The following is a 21,570-nucleotide window of genomic DNA, read 5'->3' on the forward strand; positions in this document are numbered from 1 at the left end:
TGGAAAGGATGAGTTTAGAGACTTCTGCCTCAGAGAGTGGAGAGAAGGATGAAAACGAGTGTATGTTTGCTGGTAAGATGTATTTGACAGTTTGTGGTGTGGCAAATTGTGCACAGAGGTTTGTAATTTTATTAATGAAGAATGTGGCAAAGTTGTCAGCTGTTAGAGTTGATGAAGGAAGGGGAGGAGGAGGACAAAGGAGGGAGGAAAATGTTTTAAAGAGCATGCGGGAGTTAGGCAAATTGTTAATTTTGTTGGGATAGTATGTCCTTTTAGCAGTGGAGACCTTAGCAGAGAATGAAGAGAGTGATGAAGTGATCGATATACATTAAGGTCAGTAGGATTTTGTGATTTGCGCCATACTCTTTCTGCAGCTCTGAACTTAGAACGATACTCACGGAGAACATCAGATAGCCAAGGGGCAGAAGAGGTGGTACGAGCTGGCCTGGAAGACAAGGGGCAGACAGTGTCTAAACAAGACGTAAGAGTGGAGCAGAAAGTATCAGTAGCATGGTTAACATCAAGAGATGATAACTGTTCAGGGGAAGGAAGCAAAGCTGAAACCATAGCAGATAGCCGGGAGGGTGAGAGAGAGCGTAGGTTACGTCGAAAAGTGACATGTGTAGGGGTATGTGTTGTGTCAGGAACCATGTTAAGGTTAAGAATGAGGAGGACGTGATCCGAGGTGTGCAGTGGAGTAACGAGCACATGATCAGTGGAGCAGTGTCATATGTAAATAAGATCCAGTTGGTTGCCTGATTTGTGAGTAACCGTAGTTAATACTCGCTTGAGATCAAAAGAAGCAAGCAGAGTGTGGAAGTCTGCAGCCTGAGGTTTATCTAGGTGGATGTTGAAATATCCAAGCATAACTAGGGGAGTACCATCCTCAGGAAAGTTTGAGAGCAGCACATCTAATTCTTCCACGAAGTTACCTAGTGGTCCTGGGGGTCGATAAGCAACTTTAAAATGGATTTTAAGAGGGTGGGTAATAGTGGCTGAATGTGATTCAAATGAGCTGTTGATACTCAGAGATGGTAAAGGATTAAATTTCCAATCATTAGAGATAAGCAGACCAGTACCTCCACCTCTTCCAGTCAGATGGGGGGAGTGGGAAAAAGAGAAATTATTTGAGAGTGCTGGAGGTAAAGCATTGTCCTCTGGTTTGATCCACGTTTTTGTCAGGGCCATGAGGTTTAGTCTTGAATGACTTGTAATAGAAGCAATAAAATCTGCTTTGTTTACAGCAGACTGGGAATTACAAAGACCAATAGAAAAATAAGGTAGTGTATTAAAATGTCCACTGTGACCCTGGAAGGCCAAGAGGTCTGGGTCAGGCCCTCTGGAATGCAGGATGTAAATCACAAACCTGCTTATTTTAGGTGATTTTTCAAATTCAAAGTATATGCAAATGTATGACGTCTCATGAACATGGCGACAGCCAGGAACGTAGATTCTGAAATTGTTCCAGTCTGTTCAAATGTGTATACCTGCAAATAAATAAACAAATAAATCCTAACACTTTATAGCATAATTTATCATCCTCAATTTAGTTAGAAGATGCCTTCACTGATACAAAAGCAACAGTGGCACTGCTATTTTAGTGTTTATAAGTAGCTTAATTTTCCGAGTGGAACTCCTGAGTCCTTCACGGTCGGAAGTCTGAGAAATTAAACGGGAATATTCCAAATTTAACTCTAGTTGGGATGCATTATTTTTACATGGTGGTTACTGTCCTTTGATGTCATCTGTCTGTGCAGCGCCGCTTCAAATCCAACTCGCCAAATAATTCACCCAATTCGTTCAAAACGTGCATTAAGAAATTAAATGAAATGGTGGTCACCCAAACATTTTCATTTTTCATGCATCTGCACCTGTCTTTTTAGGAATCAAGCAGTGAACAGTTTAAAACTGCTTGCACCTGTGGCTGCACCTGTGTCTTGTGAAGATTCAATCGCCAAATGTCCACTGTGACCCTGGAAGGCAAAGAGGTCTGGGTCAGGCCCTCTGGAATGCAGGATGTAAATCACAAACCTGCTTATTTTAGGTGATTTTTCAAATTCAAAGTATATGCAAATGTATGACGTCTCATGAACATGGCGACAGCCAGGAACGTAGATTCTGAAAATGTTCCAGTCTGTTAAAATGTGTTTACCTGCAAATAAATAAACAAATAAATCCTAACACTTTATAGCATAATTTATCATCCTCAATTTAGTTAGAAGATGCCTTCACTGATACAAAAGTAACAGTGGCACTGCTATTTTAGTGTTTATAAGTAGCTTAATTTTCCGAGTGGAACTCCTGAGTCCTTCACAGTCGGAAGTCTGAGAAATTAAACGGGAATATTCCAAATTTAACTCTAGTTGGGATGCATTATTTTTACATGGTGGTTCAGTCTGATATTTTTAAATGCCAAAAGGAATAATCTAATGTCTGCAAGAACATGTGTTTTTTAGTTTAGGTTTGCTAACTACCTATTTAAAGGTCGAGCAGCTCATTTTGTTTTCCAGAGCTGCAGGGTTTTACTCCCTCAGGTCTAGTAAGTTTGTAGGACGGAGTAAAGTGGTGGCAGATTCTGCCGAAGCCCCTCCCCCTTTCCCACGACCGTTTAGGCAGCTCTCTGTCCTGAGGAGAGGCTTCCTCAAAGAGACACAGCTGAACTCTAACACCATTACCCTCTGTTTCCTGCAAGAGCTTTAGTTTACAAGCACAAGGGGATGGAGGGGGTGTAGGAGACACTTCCATAATTCAGCCATGTTTCCGTTTCTCACTTACTCTTTCTCACACTATATCAACACATGATACACTGCTCCTCCACTGCAATAATGAGGAGGTTAAACAAATAGTACTTTATCCAAATGAATAAAAATATGATACCATACAAAACATGCAACTTTATCCAGTAGCCTATATACAGCATGAAATAGAACTTCTACATGACGGTTACATTACAAAGCAATACTTCAAGGAGGAAACACAGACACAGCATTCTTATAAATGAAATATAGCAGAGCTGTCCAGGAAAAACTGAATGTTGAGTATGAGAATAGTTGGTTCCTGAAACTTTTACAACGATTCAATGATTCAATACTGAAGAATAGATCTAAAAACAAAAACGATTTGATTTTGCAAAGCTGATTTGGTTTATCAATTCTTTTATCATTGATTTAAAAGAGGCCAGCTTTTGGAATGTCATGTTATTTCATTGTTTTTAATGAACATGGCTGACAGGGATGGATCAGACATGCCAAGACATTGTTCCCCAAGTTTATCACCAGAGAGGAAATACAGTGTGATGTAAATGAGAATTGTGGCCAAATTAAAAGCCTAAGCAGGCCATTGCCACTTCCTTACCTCTGACAGATAGATATGATGATAGATAGAGATTGCCTCAGTACAACTATGTGAACATTTTTAACTATACTCAATTGTAAAATAACAAAAAAAAATGATTTCTTTATTATTTATCCCAATCTCATTGGGGGGGAAAAAGTGCCTGTGACAACATTTCAACAAAAGGATATTGCTTGTTGCAGGTTTTGTGACACTTTCAAACTGAAATGTCCAATAATTGGTGTTAAAAGCGTGTTCAGTTTTATCGGATCAGTTTGATCGATAAACGTGAATTTGGCGCTAAAAGGTTAATGCTCTTTCTTGCTTGAAAATAATGAACTACCTACACTATACCATACCCTAAACCTAACCGAAAGTGGGAGCAAAAACAAACATGAGGGAAAAAAACATTTTCTGAAGCATCCATGCCATTAACTTACTTCTACAAGAGCTTTTTAATCGCAAAGTGCAATGCTGTACCAGGTGAGCTACTGAGCAAGTTTACTATGTCAGAAAAGCCTCACATATGTAGTAAATGTCAAATCACGCACTGTGTCAAAAGTGTTTTGAGGTTTTACTACTACTAATGGTCATTATAGCCAGAAAATGCAGTGAATTATAGGAACATTGTGGAATTTTGCAAGATGTAGGTAGAGGCACATATTTCCAATGAGCCTAGGTTATATTTATTCATCTTTGATTCTAATAGGAACATTCAAGTAGTAGAATTCAGTTTCTTATACTACATGTTCATCTGTTACAGCAGGGTGAGTCTTATATGGGCTTGTTTTAACAGAACTGAACAACGTTAATATTGCTGGATTCCAGCATTAGAGATTATTCATAAACACACGGATACTATGGCTTCACAGTGAATTCAACAAAAAATTAGAGAAGCTAAATCCACAATATAACACTTTCAAAACCACATATGAACTCTGAGAATGACAGCATGACATGACCAAAAGAAATGGTCATATGTTATGGAAAACATTCCTTAAAATCATCACACCTATAACACTCCTTACAAGACAACTCCATTCAGTGGCAGTGTTTATCCATTTAGTCAAGCTACTGGATGGCTGGAAGTGAATCTACTATAACACATTAAGCCCACGTTTCTCATATTGACCCCATTCAGATGTAATATACTAATGTGTAGATAAAGTGTCAGTGAGAAAATCCTCATGCTAATGTGTGAGCTTAAATGAGCTGTGCCAAGGCAATCTCTCGTGCCGTGTTCAGATTACCTCCTGATGAGGAGATGAGTTTCAGCTGGTGTTGGGGTGTTATTTTTGTAGTGTCGGTGAGATGTGTATAGGGGAGGAGAAACAGGAGGTTACGTAAACGCAAACGCTGGTCATCCTCCACACACCTGTGATTCCTGGATGATTCACACAGACTCAACTGGCAGGTCCTTTACCAGCTCACACACACTTTGCCACTCTTCCAGCCTCTTACACTGCGTTCAAGTTCGGGGTTGGTTTTGATCCATTTAGCTGTAAATAACTAACATTTAGCTGGTTAGAAGAGTCCCACGTGCCCACTGCTGATAGATGTGGTAACTACTTCATCTGGCAGCAAAAAAATGTCTTGCGCCAATTATATACTTAAGTATATTTTGCAAGGAACATCTGTATTGCTATTTCATCATGCTATAGATATTTTAATAGGGGTCGGCGTTTTAGAGTCCTGCTGTGTCAGAACATTTTTTTTTTTTGAATGGCTATTAATGGAGAAATATGTTTTTTGCTGCCAGATGGTGTAGTTATGGAATCTACCAGTCGGGGTTAATGGGGTCATAGCCAAACCAACCAAACTATGACCCTTTGGAGAACAGCAAAGGCATGTGACTGCCTGTCAATGGAGTGAGAAAGAGAACATTTATAAGCTCCTCCAGACACTAATGGCCCCTCATTTTAGAAATCCCTCCTTCCACATACCACCATGTGGGACTGAAATACACTCTTATATTTAAGATCTACTTTGAGAACTAGGTTGACATTAGTACACATTTATAGTATCAATCAACCAATAAGTCTTAACTTCACTAATCAGCACTTCCAAATGATGCATTTTTTAAATGGAGAGAGGAAAAAAATAATTCCAGCTTGGATCCTCAATTACAGATTGACAAATGCAGCACTTCCACCTACTGGTCAAGTAGAATTAATGCATTAGAAAACCTCTGTAGAGAACCCCAACATCAAATGCACCAATTCCACTTAAACAAAAGTCCCCTTTTCAGGATACTGTATTTTAAAGACAACATTGTGACATTGTACAAATAAGCTTTACAGATCTGGAAACTGTTTAAACCTACAAGAATCATATTCCATCAATGTCGAAAAGAGTTGTGCTGCTTAATATTTTTGTCAGTACAACGATACACTACCATTCAAAGGTCTGTGCCAAAGCTTAAAAGAAATGAAAAAATATATATTTTTTGCAGGGATTAATTAAATTAAGTGACAGTTAAAACGTACAAAAGATGTTTTATTTCAAATGAATTGTACTTATTGAAAATATTTTTAATTATGAAAATGTGTGAATTATTTAGAATTGAAATATTCACAGCTGAAATAAACCACCATGTTAAATTTCAGGACCTAAAAATGCAAGCCCTGGAAATACAAGGCATTAAAATACATGCAGTGTTAATGCAATGCATTTTTTCCAGTTAGTGCTATTCAACATACTTTGTTTCAAAGACATATGCCATTATTTTAATTCCATATTGCATCCAGTGGGGACATAAGTATGGATTATAATGACTTGTACGGTCTTTTTACGCGTTGCATCACGCCGTGTAAACATACGCGCCCCCCCCGGTCAGAACAGCCGGCATTGTGGTCTACTCTACCAGGATCAGGAAACAGTCCTCCATAAAATGCACTGGACATATCTGAATACTTTGATTGAACTGTTCTGGAACAGTGTTGTAAATACAACTTAACCACTGATTTCTAGTCGTGTCCTCTTTTGAAAGACCAAACAAAGTAGTTTCGCTTTCACAACAAAACACACGGCCGCGGCCTTGAGAATGGTGTGGCCATCGGATTCGATGAAGGAGCATCCGGCAACCACGTGACGACCCCGGGTCGCTTCATCCACAGTGAAAGCAGATCCAGCGACCCACAGCGCAAAGTTGATGTATTTCCTCAGCAACCAGCACGGATCAGCTCCAGGCATGACAAAGCGGATATAGTCCGCTTTTGGAATGCCAACCAAAGTGGTTTCACTTTCACAATGAAACCGCACCTTCCCGACATGCCGGCAGCAACCACACTACAGCGAGAATAAAAGTTAGCCTTCTATCTCTGCGTGAACATTTGCCATGCAAATCTTCCCACATCGTGATGTAGACAGGTGGGGGCGTGTTAGAACAAGCCATTTTAGGTAGGTGTGGCTGACTCTTAACGTTTATAAAGAATATCTTTGAATTTGACACTGTAGTCTTTGCAACGTTACAGATCTTCTTTATGCACCAAGAGCTTGTAACACTCCAAAAAAAAAAATAAATAAATAAATAAATAAATACTACCGATGTACTTGCATAGCTTTAAATGTTTTTTGGTATGGGTCAATCTGAACCTAAAGCAGGAAGACAGTTCCCATAAAGAAAAATGTACAGAGTGGCATACAAAAGTGTAATCACACCGCCAGGCAGACATTAGCAAATGTGACTAAACGTAGTGCCAACTGAACTCAAATTACCATATATACTCAGTATGTGAAACACCATAATGGTGTAAAACACTGGGTTTCAAAGTTCCACTTTACCTTCTTTGTAAATTTGGGCGTCTTTATCTCAACAAATGCAGCACTCACAGCTTTCAGATAACTGCGCTGGTTGTTAAAGGTTACACGTCCAGAACCTGGGAGAGGGAGCAAAAAAAAAAAAATTTAAATAAATTTAAAAACCAAGTAAATAAACTATATAAAAAAAAAAGTTAATTCAACCTGGATAATTTTTTTTTTTAAAAACCCTCCTCACCAATGGGGTACTTGTGCTTGTCTGTGTCGATGCCCGCATACACAACACCTCCGAACAGATCATTCATGATGCTGGCCAAGGCCTCAGCGTTGAGCATGCCATGCAGGGCTCCTACAAACACAGTGTTCCTAGGGTCCAGCCTTTGAGAGGGGCAACTCACATAGTTACTGTCTGAAATCACCCAAGGGATCACCTGTGCCTGAGGGTCAAAAAAAAAAAAAAAACCCATTTAAAAGATCATTGCGTATTTGGTGTAACAGACTGTTGACATGCTTTAATGTCCAAAAAAAACATTTTTAAAATACTGTACATTGTAGGTCCTCTATGCCCCGCCTCTCTCAAACACAGTTTTCAACAAAGCCCCCTCCTTTGACAAGCGCAGTCTGCTCTGATTGGCCAGCTGACCCAGTGCATTGTGATTGGCCGAACACCACAAGCACACGTCAGAAATGTAACGCCCCTTACCATAATTGCGAGCGTCAGCTTTCAAAGTAAATAGAGACAGTTAATGTCGTTAGTTTTACCATCAGTTCAAGCCCGAAAGGGCAACAGAGTCGCGTGACAGACACAGTGATGATGCAGTACACAAGCCGCGGTTAAGACAGCTGACGTGCTGATTTCTGACAGGCAGCTCACTCTGTGATGTGACCCTGTTCCCCTCCCACACACACGACGCGTTACTCTGCGCAAAACTCCGCATTTGAACATTCAATAGCAAATACTTAAACTAATAACAAAACATACTTACAGTCGCTGATTCAGAAGTGCCAGATTGTCACAGCAAAGCCGGAATTGACCTTTTTTATTATTTTTTTTATTTATTTTTTTTTAGAAATAGCCTTTGTGCACAGCCAGCCTTGTACTCAAGGTTATATAAAAAAAATAAATAAATAAACTGGCGTCCATAAAATTCGATGCACAAATTCGAACATCTGGGTTGTGCTGTTCTGTTGCAAATAAATCTGAAAATTATTCTTAATTGCATCTACTTCCGGAAGGCCAAATAAAGTGCTTTTGCTTTCTGCAAAATTCACAGCTTCTCCCTGACATGGCTGCATCAACACTACTGCAGTTCCTGAAACCACACCTTTCTTTGCGTGAACATTTGGGCGGCATTATGCTAATATTTCCACAGTGACTAGACATGTGGGGGCGTGTTAGAATGAGCAGTTTTAGGTAGGCGTGGTTGACGCTTAACTTTTTATAAAGAATTTCAAATCTGAAGAGATACTTTAGTCTTTGCAACTTTACAGATCTTTATGCACCAAGTGCTTGTAACACTCCAAAGAAAAAAAAGAAAAAATAAACCACACTTAAATATTCATATGACCCCTTTAAGGAACAATCTTTTTACCATCCGATTACACAAACATGCATCAGGCACCCATACAGAAGTTGCAATAATCATTTCTGTATAACAGCCTTATGTTAAAATGTACCAGAGGAAAAATAAATAAATAAAAAAAAACACACTGCAACTGTAACAGATGCTACAAAATCTACTCCTAAAGACCATCTTACATCTTTGCAGCGCATCCTTCTGCTGGACATTTTGAAGTAATACTCGCTGTAGCCCTCAGGATGGAGCAGGTCCTCAGTGCAGTCCTGTAGCAGGGCACACACAGACTTGTCCGATTCAAACACCAAGTACACATAACCTGGGGAGCAATAAAAGGGGGGGAAAAAATAAAATAAAAAACACATGGCCAAAACGTAACTCAATTGAACTGGCTCACAGCCATCTCCATAACTGTAAACTGCACAGCTAACTAGGGTATGAACATCTTGCAAAGGGTTTAAAAAAATTTAAATAACTTAAATTCCCAGAAACAAATACCACCATGTGTATGAAGGGTTCTTGTAGTCACCAAGTAGTTGAGTGCCATGAGCCACACCATCCCACAACAGTGCTGTAATAAAATAAGTTTCCTACCCTTTCAGCATTACCTTTGGGCATATTACCTTTCGGAGGGCAGCGAGGGTGCTTGCCATCCTTACCTGGCCACTCCACACTGAGAGGGCCATAGCATTTAAAAGTGTTTATCAAACCAGCTGGGGGACAAAAACAGAGAAGCCATTAGTCTAGAAGCAAACAGGGCTATGGCATATCTATACTACCCTTCAAAGTTTGGGATTAGGAAGAGTTAGGTTTCTGAAGAGTCTCTTACGTTCAACAAGGTTGCATTGAATAGATACAGCAATAACAGTAATGAAACTACTACAAAATTTACTCATTCAATATTACACCTAATGGTGCAGCTTGGAGAGATGTACATAGATATCTATATTCGGCGATGAACCAAGAGTTCTTCCAAGAGACCCGTTTTGTGCCTGAAAATGGCAATTTATTCCAGTTTATGGCCAAACTAAATTTTTAGCAGCCATTACTCCAAACTTTAGTGTCATTTACTGCTTAAACATCATCTACGTTGAAAACTTATGCTGCCTAATATTGTGGAAAACATAATACATAGTTTTCCCCAATACTCTGAACAAAGTTTAAAAAAATAAATTTAAATATCCTGTAACAAATGCTTTTACGGTCTCTTGATCAAGTTAATGCGTTTGCGGTCTGAACTTAGACCGCAAACTTTTAAAATGGCAGTGCAAGTTGTGAAAACCAGTATCAGATAAACAGCACAGCAAAATGTGGAGAACAGAAAGCAAATGGCACAAAACAGTAATCTAGCATGCGTTCTCTCTTTTTTTTTTTTTTTTTAAATGCAAAAACTTCAAGGAGATGCCACACCTCCAACAGGAATAGACCATGCGTCAACATGGCACACATACTAGACAGTCAAATCCAATTGTAATCATTTGAAACTTCAATATTTTTCAATTAGTAGGCCAGTAATCTATTCAAAGCACGGTAATTTAAAAAATAAAAATAAACCTCACAGCAGACTACCATTTCACGTATCTGTTGTATAAAATCAGTTATTCTACCTTCAGTGATGTCCCAGGGAACTCCTCCTAAAAACACCTTGCAGGAATAAATGGGATTTTGGTAGTGTCTGGGGGGCAGCTGCCCACTCCATGTGAAGGTAGCTTCATTGATGGCTGTGGAGCACAAATTCACAAGATGAGCACAACAAAAGCAACACCTGCATTATGTATTGATGAAAAACAGTACAGTGAACAGCAGCAACAGGGTTGCACAAATCTGTTAAATGGAAGCGTTAAAGGACATTCAGAGGTTTCAGTGGGAGGGTGAAAGGGTGGGGGATAGCCTATGAATTAATGCGCTACAGTAGCATGCAATAGGCCATACAGGCTGCCTGTCTGTGAAGCCAGGCCTCTCTTTCAATGCTGAAGGGGCTCTCAGGAGTCTTCATTAGGTCCCAGTTGGGCCAGATGGAGGCACCAGGCCAGCGGTGGGACAGACCACCGCTTGGGGTGGCACTGGGTGGCGGGGTAAGAGGGGAGCTGCGGAGGTCCATCCGAGAACCCAGCGCTAGCTTGAGAGGATCCCTTTGCATACTAGACATAAGGAAGGGCACAGACGGCGAGATCCTCAAAGAAGACTGCGGAAGAGGGAGAAGAGTTAGCTTTGCCAAGAAGAACATTCAAGGACCATAGAGAGCTACTTTTAAAACTAGCTTCATTAAAACACCATTCGACAGTCCGCGGTTTGAATTTATATAGTAAAGCAAAATTTGTATAGCACTTTTGATAACACTACATTCAATAGCATCTTTAAAGAAAGTGAAACTGCTGTGTCAGTCTTAACAACGGTATTAGGGCTGGACAAAATATAATGGTAAATGATACTCAATTGAGACCTGCCTATATTGTATTTAGTGCAGCCGCCATTTGAGTGCCACAGTGGCATAGCCAATGAAACTGGAATCGGTCACGATTATCCACTGCAAGGGTTTATTTAAAAAATAAAAATACAAAACCACATGTGCAAAGTTAAAGGCATGAATCGTTCACAATAAGACTTATGCAACGAACACAAGACATTAATAGAAATTTGAGCCACTCAGGATTAAAATGTCAGCTAAATGAGTAAACGTAAAACCTACTGCAAATACAATCAGCGGTCTTAAGTGAATAACCGGTTGTCAAAGTCTGGGGCCATCTTCAGAAAGTTAAGAAATTTGGGCTGTCCACAAATTTACATTTGGAACCCAATAAATTTGTTAAACAGCTCGTCTCATCCAAGGTAATTTGGAAGTTACCCTAACTATGTAAGACAAGGTGGAGGTCATTTCCAATTGGGGGGGGATTTAGAAAGAGGAAAATTGCAGTTACAGCTTATTCAGAATATTGTGAAACCAGCCCTAATGTGAATTTAAGCAATGAGAGATACAGGATTTGGTTTCATTTCAATTAGTAACAGCTCTGTATTCAAACAACTACTTTCAGACAGTTACTCTATTGAAAATTGCTTGTATTGTGGTAAAGATTTAGATTGTATAAATCACCCAAGAAGCTGCTAGAAAGTTTTCCAGAAATTTCCCAGACAAACGCAATTGACGAAAAATAAAAAGCCCTCTATTGTGGTTAGAAGAAAAAAAATAAAATAAAAAAAGCCTTGGCAGAAACCAAACCACACAGAACATGATCTCAAAACACTTACCAGCAGGTCTGAGAGGTGATCAGAACCAGAGCTGAAGCCACTGGTCTCCGAGTCCACAGGGCTAATGGAGTGAGAGTCCAGGAAAGATTGAGAGTTCAAGCGTGCCATGCTGGGAAATTTTTCTAGGAAGTCTGTGGCACCAATGGAAGGCTCCGAGTATCTCGGAGGCTTGTTGGAGAGATGGCTGGGAGTCCCCAAAATTCCTTGCACTGGGGGGGGGGAGAATATAAGAATATAAAAAAAATTTACAAAAAGTACACAGTAACACTAAAAATATCACCCCAAAGTAATAAAGGAAAACCAAAGTATAGATTTTTGTATTGCTTGCCAAACCATCAAAAAAATTAAATATAAAAAATTCCAAGACTCAAACAAGAACAGCTGAAAAGAACAGCTCTCTTATTGCAGCACTACTAATGAGAATTACCAGTGCATGAGGCAGGCCGAGGATCTGTGACTATCATCAACAAAAGGCTCTGACTCACTGTTACAGGCCAAGGGAGAACGGTTTAAACACGCTCTAGTCAGGACAAGGCCATAGGCCCACAAAGAGATTCCAAAAAGAAAACGTAGTTATAAAACCAGAGCCTACTGAAAACAACATTCATTTTGAATAAATATTACATAAATAGCGTTGCTTAAGCGTTCGTGTAAAATGGTGTCAATATTACCATACGGTTGCGTTATGTTATTCATTCCACTCACGTGAGGCTGTGTTGGTCTGTGCAGAGGAATCCGTGTCATGGCTGCTCCACGGTCTCTCCCAGTCAGACAGGCTGAGGGACTGTAGGCCCAGACCCCAGTTATTGATGTCAGGCAGACCCCTGGATGAGTCCTGGCCACCGCTGGGAAAGAGCATCCTGCTCCGGACCGCAGACAAGTCAGAGTCGGGGCGACCTATTATCAGAGTCCAGAAACAAAAACACTTTTTGGTGACTCTGCATCAGCACTGGGAATAAAAGGCATGCACATTCGAGAAAGCATTGGCTCCCTAGACTGATAAATCACAGCTCGCCTCCCTCCGCCTGGCTAAACTGCACAGGAGCAGCGGTCTCTACAGAGACGACCCACCCTGCATGTGACCCAGGCGCTGCTGCCCTCACAGCCCCTTCCTAATGACATCAGTCTCTGGCCTCCTCTGATGCCACACCACCGAGCATTCCTGACCAATTCTCCTGCAAAGAGGCAGCCGTCATTTTCCATAGGCTAATTTACGGTTTCAAAAACTACCGTATCTTTTAAATTCCCCCAAATTATCTATATTATATCATTACAATATTTCTGATTGCTGTCCCAGTCTCATTTTCTCATACAAGTTAATTCTTATTCAACAAAGTTGGTCGTGGCGTCTGATGCGTTGTGCATTTTAAAGCCTTCTGCGAGATTTATGAATATGTTTAAATCTAAAAAATTTTTTTTCATGATCTAACTTGTGCATTTATTTAATAATAATAAGTTTAATTTATAAAGCGCCTTTCCCAAGCTCAAGGACACTGCACAATGACAGAAGCAAATACATTCCTACATGGGCAAGACATTTTCCAAGTCCAGAACATGTGGTTGCAGTTGCATACCACAGCAATACAGAATCATAAATGTTTTTTGAAGTGCGTCACGTCGCGTGTAAATTTATTTTATTGACAAATCAGGACCATGGAGAGCAGCATTTATAAATTGGGCCTTTTTCAAAGACAAACTACACTTTGTACGTTTGGAATAAAGACTTCTATAATACAATAAATACAAAAGTGATCAACAACAGCCACATTGCTAGAGTGCTCAGTAGCAACCTTCAGTGCAGGCAGCCTATTTAAAACAAATTACAAAGCCTACCGACTCACTTCCTCTAGAGGGCAGCACTTACATTATTGGTTTCTCACCTCAAACGTAAAGGTTTCATGTTGTAAACCTGTTTGACATTCTGTAATGACAAAAGGATATGTTGGACACAATGGGAGTCACTTTTTTTTTTTTTTGCATAGAAACAACTGAAAGAGGTTGTTTTTCACATTCTGCCTAACATCCCTTTGTGTGCTACATGGAAGAAATTCATGCATATTTGAAAACATGAGGATGGATGACTACATTTTTAGCTGAATTGTCTAAATTATGCCCCTAATTCCAGATGTTTAAAATAAAAGGAAATGGATAAAAAAACAAATGACAAAAAAAAAAAAAAAAAAAAGTTAGCAATAACTTACACAGATTATTTCAATTGCACAAACTCTTCTGTCCCCAGTCACACACTCTAGACTGAAGTGGTCTCATTTTGTAAAATCATCAGACCCTCTGTGATGTGTTACAGTGGAAACTAGCAGGGGGAAACCATCTGGCTGTCTGGACATCACATTACCCAAAATAAGTTGGCCACAGTTTTGTACATAACATAAGCATCTTTAATGACCAAGCTACTAAACAAGGTTACACCAGTCATGGAAGCAACAAACATACTACAATGACGCACAGAGCTACACTTCATGCCAAAACCAACATGCTCAATGTCAGCGTCAGTTGATTGTCTCATTTTACTTAGACCCAGAGCAAATCTCAATGAATGAATAAATGAGTATTTTAATCTTATTCTTCAATACACCCCCCTCCCCCCCAAAAAATAAAAAAAATAAGGAACCGATCCATTAAGAACTGCTAAGGTCTATTTTTGTACTGTTGGCAATGACTTCAATTAGTGCTATCAAATGATTAATCGCATCAAATAAGTTTGTTTACATAGTGTGCTGTGTATATTTATTATGTATATAAATACCCACACGGATGTATACATTTCAGAAAAATAGGATGTTTATATATTAAATATTTATTTAGAATATAAATTATATGAATATATATAGACGTGTAAATACATGTAGATATTCTCAAAAAACTGTATGCGTGTATTTATATATACACATAAATACACGGAACACGCATTATGCAAACAAAAACTGTACGCAATTAATCACGATTAGTCATTTGACCGCACTAAATTTCAATACAAGCTCAACAAGCAATACAAACTCATTTCATCTCTTCATGGCCTAATTCCAAAGGACTTAATACATCCAAAAACAAAGTTCAAATGAACTGGACTGATGCTAAACAGGAGCTGGAAGACACCATTTGAAGAGAGAAACCTGAAAAGAAAAAAAATTATTAAAACAGAACATTTTATAAAATCACATGTTGCATGCAAGAGGTAATGGAATGGCCGTACTATATTTTAACAGAACTGCCGTGATTTCCATCCAGGCTGGGATGAGTCTGATGTGGAGGGATACCAGCGCATCTAAACAAGGGGGAAAAAAAAAAAAAACGAACCAATAAATATAAAATTAACATCTTCAGACTTTGTGACACAGCCAAGGAAATCTTCAAAATTCATTAGCACGAGACCCAAGCAGTCACAGCTGACAGTTTGCTTTCTTTGAATACTTGGTAACACCACAACTTTTGCGCCAGGACCATTAGCATTTACTTGACATTTAGATAGCCTCTACTTATCTGGGACATGTTAGCATTGAGCAAAGTAGTAACTCATTCACGTAACTAACAACTTAATGACTGGCACACAAAACATGAAATTATCTTTGAGGTTGTCAAATAAGTAAATACATAATGCAACCAAAGCACAATGTTTAAAGACTTCAATGGCTCAAATTATTTAAATTATGCTTGCTATATTTACTTAATGCCGAGAAAGAATACTCACTTTTATTCACATTTCTACTAAATGTTCATTAAAAGATAGTCCAATAAATCAGACTTACTGTAGCATAACACATGAGTTTACATTTTATAAATGGTCTATTTTTAAAAAAATTTTTTTTTTTTTTTTAAATAAAACGTCAAAGCAACATATTGATGCATTTTCACATTAAAATGTATAGTTTCCCTTCTGGAAAAAAATCCTTTGATTTTGACAGTGACAAGCAGGATTAAATTTGTAAAACACTGCCTTCCATAAATTAGTGCATAATATTCATAAAGATGAATTTGGATCCCAGTGCAGAAAAAAAAAATTAAAAGTTAAATTTAAGAAATAATAAACTAAAGGGAAACAAACATGCAAGAAAAATAATGAAAATCAAAAAGAGAATTGACAGACTTACTGTAGCATAACACATGAGTTTACATTTTATAAATGGTCTATTTTTTTTTATTTATTTTTTTTTAAATAAAACGTCAAAGCAACATATTGATGCATTTTCACATTAAAATGTATAGTTTCCCTTATGGAAAAAAATCCTTTGATTTTGACAGTGACAAGCAGGATTAAATTTGTAAAACACTGCCTTCCATAAATTAGTGCATAATATTCATAAAGATGAATTTGGATCCCAGTGCAGAAATTTTAATTAAAAGTTAAATTTAAGAAATAATAAACTAAAGGGAAACAAACATGCAAGAAAAATAATGAAAATCAAAAAGAGAATTGACAAATGACAAGAAAAATAAATAAATCTAGAAGCAGGGAAAAAAAAAAAAAAAAAAAAAAAGACAACTAACAATAAAAAAAAAAAATAAAAATAAAAGAAACTGGTAAAGATGGCCTCACCTGAGCATGAAGTGCGGCTGCTGCTGCAGCGGCTGCTGCTGGGTAGGTGAAAGCCGTGTGGGGCAGGCCTGGGCTGAGCTCCGGGGTATAGATAGGGTAAGGAGACCAGGCCTCTGGAGATGCTGGGATCAGTGCTGCCCCCGTCAAGTCATCTGAGGATTGGGATAAGCACAGCAAACCATCACCTTGCCAGCTCAGTTCAGTATGTCAGATGTGACTGAAAACACCACTTCAAAATCAAGTGTTTGACAAATTGTTGAAGTCAAAGGCCCTAACACACACCAAAAGAATCCTAAAATTAACAAAAAGCGGCAGGAACTAAATACTGATACCTGTGTGACCTCTGGTAATTTCTGTGACTTGGAACAGAAGAGAGGTTGAATGAGATGAAGTGCTAAGGCTCAACTTAAGTGTAATAGAACTAAGAGAACAGAAAAGGCCATTTGCTAATGACATGCATGTGGAGGTGGATTAGTTTCTTCTTGTGTTTTCCTAAGATCTACTCTATAGATGTGTAGCTACAGAGTGTGTGTGCGCCGGTCTGTCCTTCTCTGCAGTGTGTGAACTACCGTGTCGACCATGAACTTACATGGGTCCCGTGCTATGAAGTGCGCTCCTAGAGCTGGGTGGATATGTGTGGGATTCGGAGTGCCCATCAGCTTACTCTTTGCCATCTTCGTGTTGGCCTTAGCAAACTCTAACCGGAGGGTCTGCGGGTTTTCAGGGTCAAACCGAACCCCCTGGAGACACAAGGTGGGGAGGGGGACAGAGTAATGGGGATGGGTTGTGCCTGCCAGACCCTGGTCAAAATGTGCAGTGCGTTTTAAGCTGGTGCCCACATGCAGTGAACGTTTCTACTAGTGAATGAACAGCAAAGCTAGTGGTTACCTAAATGGAAGTGGACACATGACACGCTAAAGACAGAAAAACATTAATGGTAATCTACCGTAGAATGGCGTCTCCGAATCATGGTGCTCAGTAACTTTTGAAATGAACATTATGCACTTATTTGTAATGTATTGGAACAGATCAATGAATATGGGACACCTTAAGCTCACCATGTTTTATGGTTAAATGTTATAAATAGAGAAATGTATGCAAGCTATGGCCATTGTTGTATAAATTGACAGTAGAAAAATGTTCATATACATTATATACACCGTAGACAATGCATTTAAATCACATGAAGTATGAACCTAGCTGAGAATCAGCCGACAGATTTTCAAGATTAAGCAATTGCTTACGTTTAACGCATTCTTTGCCGCTTCAGCACCGGAACGACTATCAAAGGTTACAAAACCAACAGGCTGGAAAAGAAAGGACAAATCAATGGCCACACAGTATCATTTATCAAAAACACAAGAGACATGGTAATGTATTTTTTTCATTAATATTAAAAACACACAAATAAGAATAATATTATAATATGATTGCACACTACACAGTACTAAATATAGGTTTATAAATCACTGAAAGAAAAATAAATCAGCATGACTGCAGCACAAGGGCAAAAGTACAGGTTTTTAATATAACACAGGCCTGGTCAGCTGTAATATCAAACAATGTCTCACCTGCTTTGATGTTAACTTGATAAGTGAACCCTCATAACCCTGAAAAGGAAAAGAAATCCAATTAGCAGCAATGTAGTCACATGCTTGAAAAGGAAGAAATTCCTGCTGCACTCCCCAGAAGAGGCCAACTCTGTCAGATAGAAACATTTACAGAGAATGCACTTTACCGCACTGCTAACCTGTGCGAGTGGAACATCTCTGCTGCTAAGTGTTTTTACAGTTCTTACAACTCTAAAACTCAATTATTCACCTCCAGTTAATTCATGGTTTCAGTGAGAATTGAGAGAATTTCTAACTGTTGCTTGGGTGACCACAACAATTAGGAGCCAAGACACAAGTAGAGTTTTGACTAAACACGGTCAATGAGATTTACTATTTAAAACATCTGTTTTTACCTTAAATGGTCGAAAAAGCAGATAAAGCTCACGGGGTTTGATATCTGTTGGCAGACCACTGACAAATAGAGTCCGTACCTGTAAAAAAACAAAAAACAAATTTTCAATACATGAAAATAAAATACTAGATAACACAAAAGGAGAGGACTTGGTTAAGACACAGAACAGAAATGAAGTGATTAAGGACCCTTGGAAAACAAAGTCAGCATGAATTTAATAAAATGATAAGTAAAGAAGAAAAAAAAGCTGATGGTTTGCAATGAACAAGCAAATAGTCAAGAATTGCGTTTTAAAAAGCCTGGCAGCTTTACACTCAAAGCAGAAATTTACAGCACAAAGATTCAAGACAAACACATTTAATATGGCCACATTCAGCTAAATGACTATAGAAATAAACAAATGCGCATCCACTCGCTTGGACTTGGTAGGAGGTTCAAAGCCACAATGGACTGCCAGTGGAACAGCGATGGACAACATTGCACAGCGTGACAGCACTTCCTTCCTCTGACCCACAGCAACAAACCCAACACCATTCCTCAGCCCCACAACCCCTCACCTCTACTGTGCATCACCTGTATGTTGTAATGATAGTATAAAGGTTCAATTTAAATTAATTATTAGCTTCATGTTTAGGAAAATTGATTATGCCAACAGCTGCAAGTTATATTGACATCCACAATCCAAAATAGAGTTTTCCAAAGTTGTGCAATGTGTGATTATATTGCTCTTATTTGAGATGCCATTCATGAATGGATCAAAATTGGCCTGCATAATGGCAGCAGTGCCCATTTAAAATAAAAAACCATACATACAAATAAATGTGAACACCAATAAAACTGAAATGTTTTTAAAGTAAGCCATTTATTTTTTTTAAATTATGCATTTTTAAAAGCATGGTTTAAGAAACAACCACTAAATCATTACGCCGTGCTGCATTACGACCATTACAATTTTTTTTACAGAATCTAAGGGTCAGTGACGCTGAAGCCAATTTTAAACAATTCGGTGATTTGCGCCCGTTTACGTGACGGTTTGAGAAACTAAATCGAGGCTTCCAAACGAAGTACTTGAATATGTATTTTATTGAGACCTTCACACATGGCGCAATTTAACTCCCTAAATGTTTGAAGGAAGCGTCATTAACACACCGCTCAACAAACAATCTTTCAAGGTAAATAGGTGGTCATTAAATTTAACGAAAAAATTAATTTTCCGTTTCGAATTGACTTCAAACCACCGTCTTTTAATTCTCGAGTGATTATTGCCTTACTTTTCCCTGACAGCAAAAAAGAAAAAAACTTCACGGAGAGACGCTGAGGCTCCCCTTCACACTTCTAAAGTCTGAAACAAGTTTACATCGACCTAGACAGATTTACTCATTACAACACAGTAACAGTGACTCATGTAACACCCCGAACTCTCACCTCCTCTTCAATAGAGACGTTGTTGTTTGGCTCGGAGTCAGACTTGATACTCATCTTGTGCGTAAACTTGAAACACCCAGAAGGACCGTCCGAAGTTTCGTTTTTTTTCCGCGTCCTAAAGTGCGACTGGATCCTGATGGCGATCCGTGCGGGACTCAGCAGAACTCGTGCGGGACACTGAAGTCGTGTCAAAAGTGCCAGGTGAACTGAAGACGCAAAGGTGACTCGGTGAAAAGAAGTGCAGTGCGTGGTGGTGGTGGTGGGGGGCAAGAGAAAGAAGAGAAATGGCGGTGCCACCTCACATTTACCTCTTTTTAAATGTTAAATTTCAAAGAAAGCAGAGCTTATGGGTAAAACCTGTTCCATAGTTGACCTGCTCGCCAATTAGGTCATCAAGTGAGATGGGGCAGGCTCGGGGCAAGAGAAAGAAGAGAAATGGCGGTGCCACCTCACATTTACCTCTTTTTAAATGTTAAATTTCAAAGAAAGCAGAGCTCATGGGTAAAACCTGTTCCATAGTTGACCTGCTCGCCAATTAGGTCATCAAGTGAGAGGCGTTGCAGCTGGTGGATAAGCCAACCCCTCCATTAATGAATCATCGCCTTCATGGGAAAGTAGGGACCAATTGGAACCGCTCCTTTTATTATTGGAGACATCTCTTATCAACTGTATCAGGAGGAGGGAGGGAAGTAAATAAATAAAAGAGAGAAATGGCATATTAATTCGTTTACTCGAGAGATATAAAAACTTTGTAAAACTAACTTTAAAGTTTCTTTATGGGTGGCAGTTGTGAAAGGATCAGGGTGTAGCCTATACATCCTCTATTTGTTTGTTGAAAAACTGAGCTATTCTAAAAATAACCCTGACATTTGAGTGCATTTAATTATGGGAACATCTGTTTAAAAGGAAAGCTACTTGTCTTTAAACGTGGCGAGACACACACAATACAGGGAACCTTCTATTAAAAATGGGCCTGTACTGTAAAGCTCATAAATTTTATGTTAGACTGTTTGCACCTTCAGCTGGTCTTCTGTCCCGTTTCCTGACATTGTGTAGTCGCACAAAGTAAAGGAGCTTGTTGAAGCCGGCGGGGTGCGGTGGGGTTTGAGAACATGTCGTTTTTTGTTTTGTTTTGTTTTTTGTAGGGATTGACCTAGTGTTGTTTTGTACAATCTGTCTAAATATAGACAAATTCTTTCTTGCCATGCCTCTCTAATTCCATTGTACATAAGGGAACTATGAACTATTTATAAATCCTACAGATGTTTATACACAGACTTGCAGTTTGTTTGAGGGCCTGTCTTATAGTGACTGCTTAATTCGGTTACAAGCTCCAAACTGGATGTGTTTAAAGCTTTAATGTACTAACTAATAGTTTGGAAAAATATTTGCCAACAACATCAAATGAAAGGTTGACCGCCCTGATGTCAGTTTTTCCATTAACACTCATTCTAATAGTAACCTATACCTCTTGTCTTGTTCTCAGGGGTTTAAAAATAAGTCAAACAGAGCACAGAGGTACACAGAGCCAAAGATGATTATACAGTAGACAGACTGATAGACGGATCAGTGCCAGGCTCTTAAAGAATGACAAGTGTACAGATTGGCTGAGTGCAGACATGCCATAGCCAGAAGGGTGCTGGCATTCGTCTGACACGTTACACTGCAAAGTAACATTCAGACCAATGGTTTTGTAAATATCTTTGTAAATCA

The 21,570-nt window shown here is 38.9% G+C and overlaps 2 protein-coding genes across 3 annotated transcripts; both read right to left on the reverse strand.

The window, feature by feature from the left end:
• Positions 1–6,873: 6,873 nt before the first annotated feature.
• On the reverse strand, positions 6,874–12,820 carry cpeb1b (cytoplasmic polyadenylation element binding protein 1b). Its single transcript, XM_016287227.1, has 9 exons — positions 12,621–12,820; positions 11,916–12,124; positions 10,602–10,854; positions 10,277–10,390; positions 9,278–9,382; positions 8,852–8,988; positions 7,331–7,529; positions 7,117–7,211; positions 6,874–6,927 (listed from the first exon to the last, which is right to left on the reverse strand). Exons 1-9 carry the CDS (start codon positions 12,772–12,774, stop codon positions 6,874–6,876), a joined length of 1,320 nt encoding a protein of 439 aa, XP_016142713.1. The 5' UTR covers positions 12,775–12,820.
• Positions 12,821–14,757: 1,937 nt separating this feature from the next.
• rbpms2b (RNA binding protein, mRNA processing factor 2b) lies at positions 14,758–20,239 on the reverse strand. Of its 2 annotated transcripts, none has more exons than XM_016287127.1 (8): positions 19,858–20,239; positions 18,434–18,511; positions 18,039–18,077; positions 17,712–17,774; positions 17,057–17,207; positions 16,468–16,619; positions 15,129–15,198; positions 14,758–15,052 (listed from the first exon to the last, which is right to left on the reverse strand). In XM_016287127.1, the coding sequence occupies exons 1-7, from the start codon at positions 19,909–19,911 to the stop codon at positions 15,133–15,135; spliced, it is 603 nt and encodes a 200-aa protein (XP_016142613.1). In that variant the 5' UTR covers positions 19,912–20,239; the 3' UTR covers positions 14,758–15,052; positions 15,129–15,132. The 2 variants fall into 2 exon arrangements, with proteins under 2 accessions (XP_016142613.1, XP_016142612.1); XM_016287126.1 differs by having other exon boundaries at positions 14,758–15,046; positions 15,127–15,198.
• Between the last annotated feature and the right edge of the window lie 1,331 nt (positions 20,240–21,570).

This window comes from Sinocyclocheilus grahami, unplaced genomic scaffold (genome assembly GCF_001515645.1).
Source record: "Sinocyclocheilus grahami isolate Dianchi unplaced genomic scaffold, SAMN03320097.WGS_v1.1 scaffold219.1, whole genome shotgun sequence".
NCBI classification, from domain to species: Eukaryota; Metazoa; Chordata; class Actinopteri; order Cypriniformes; family Cyprinidae; genus Sinocyclocheilus; species Sinocyclocheilus grahami.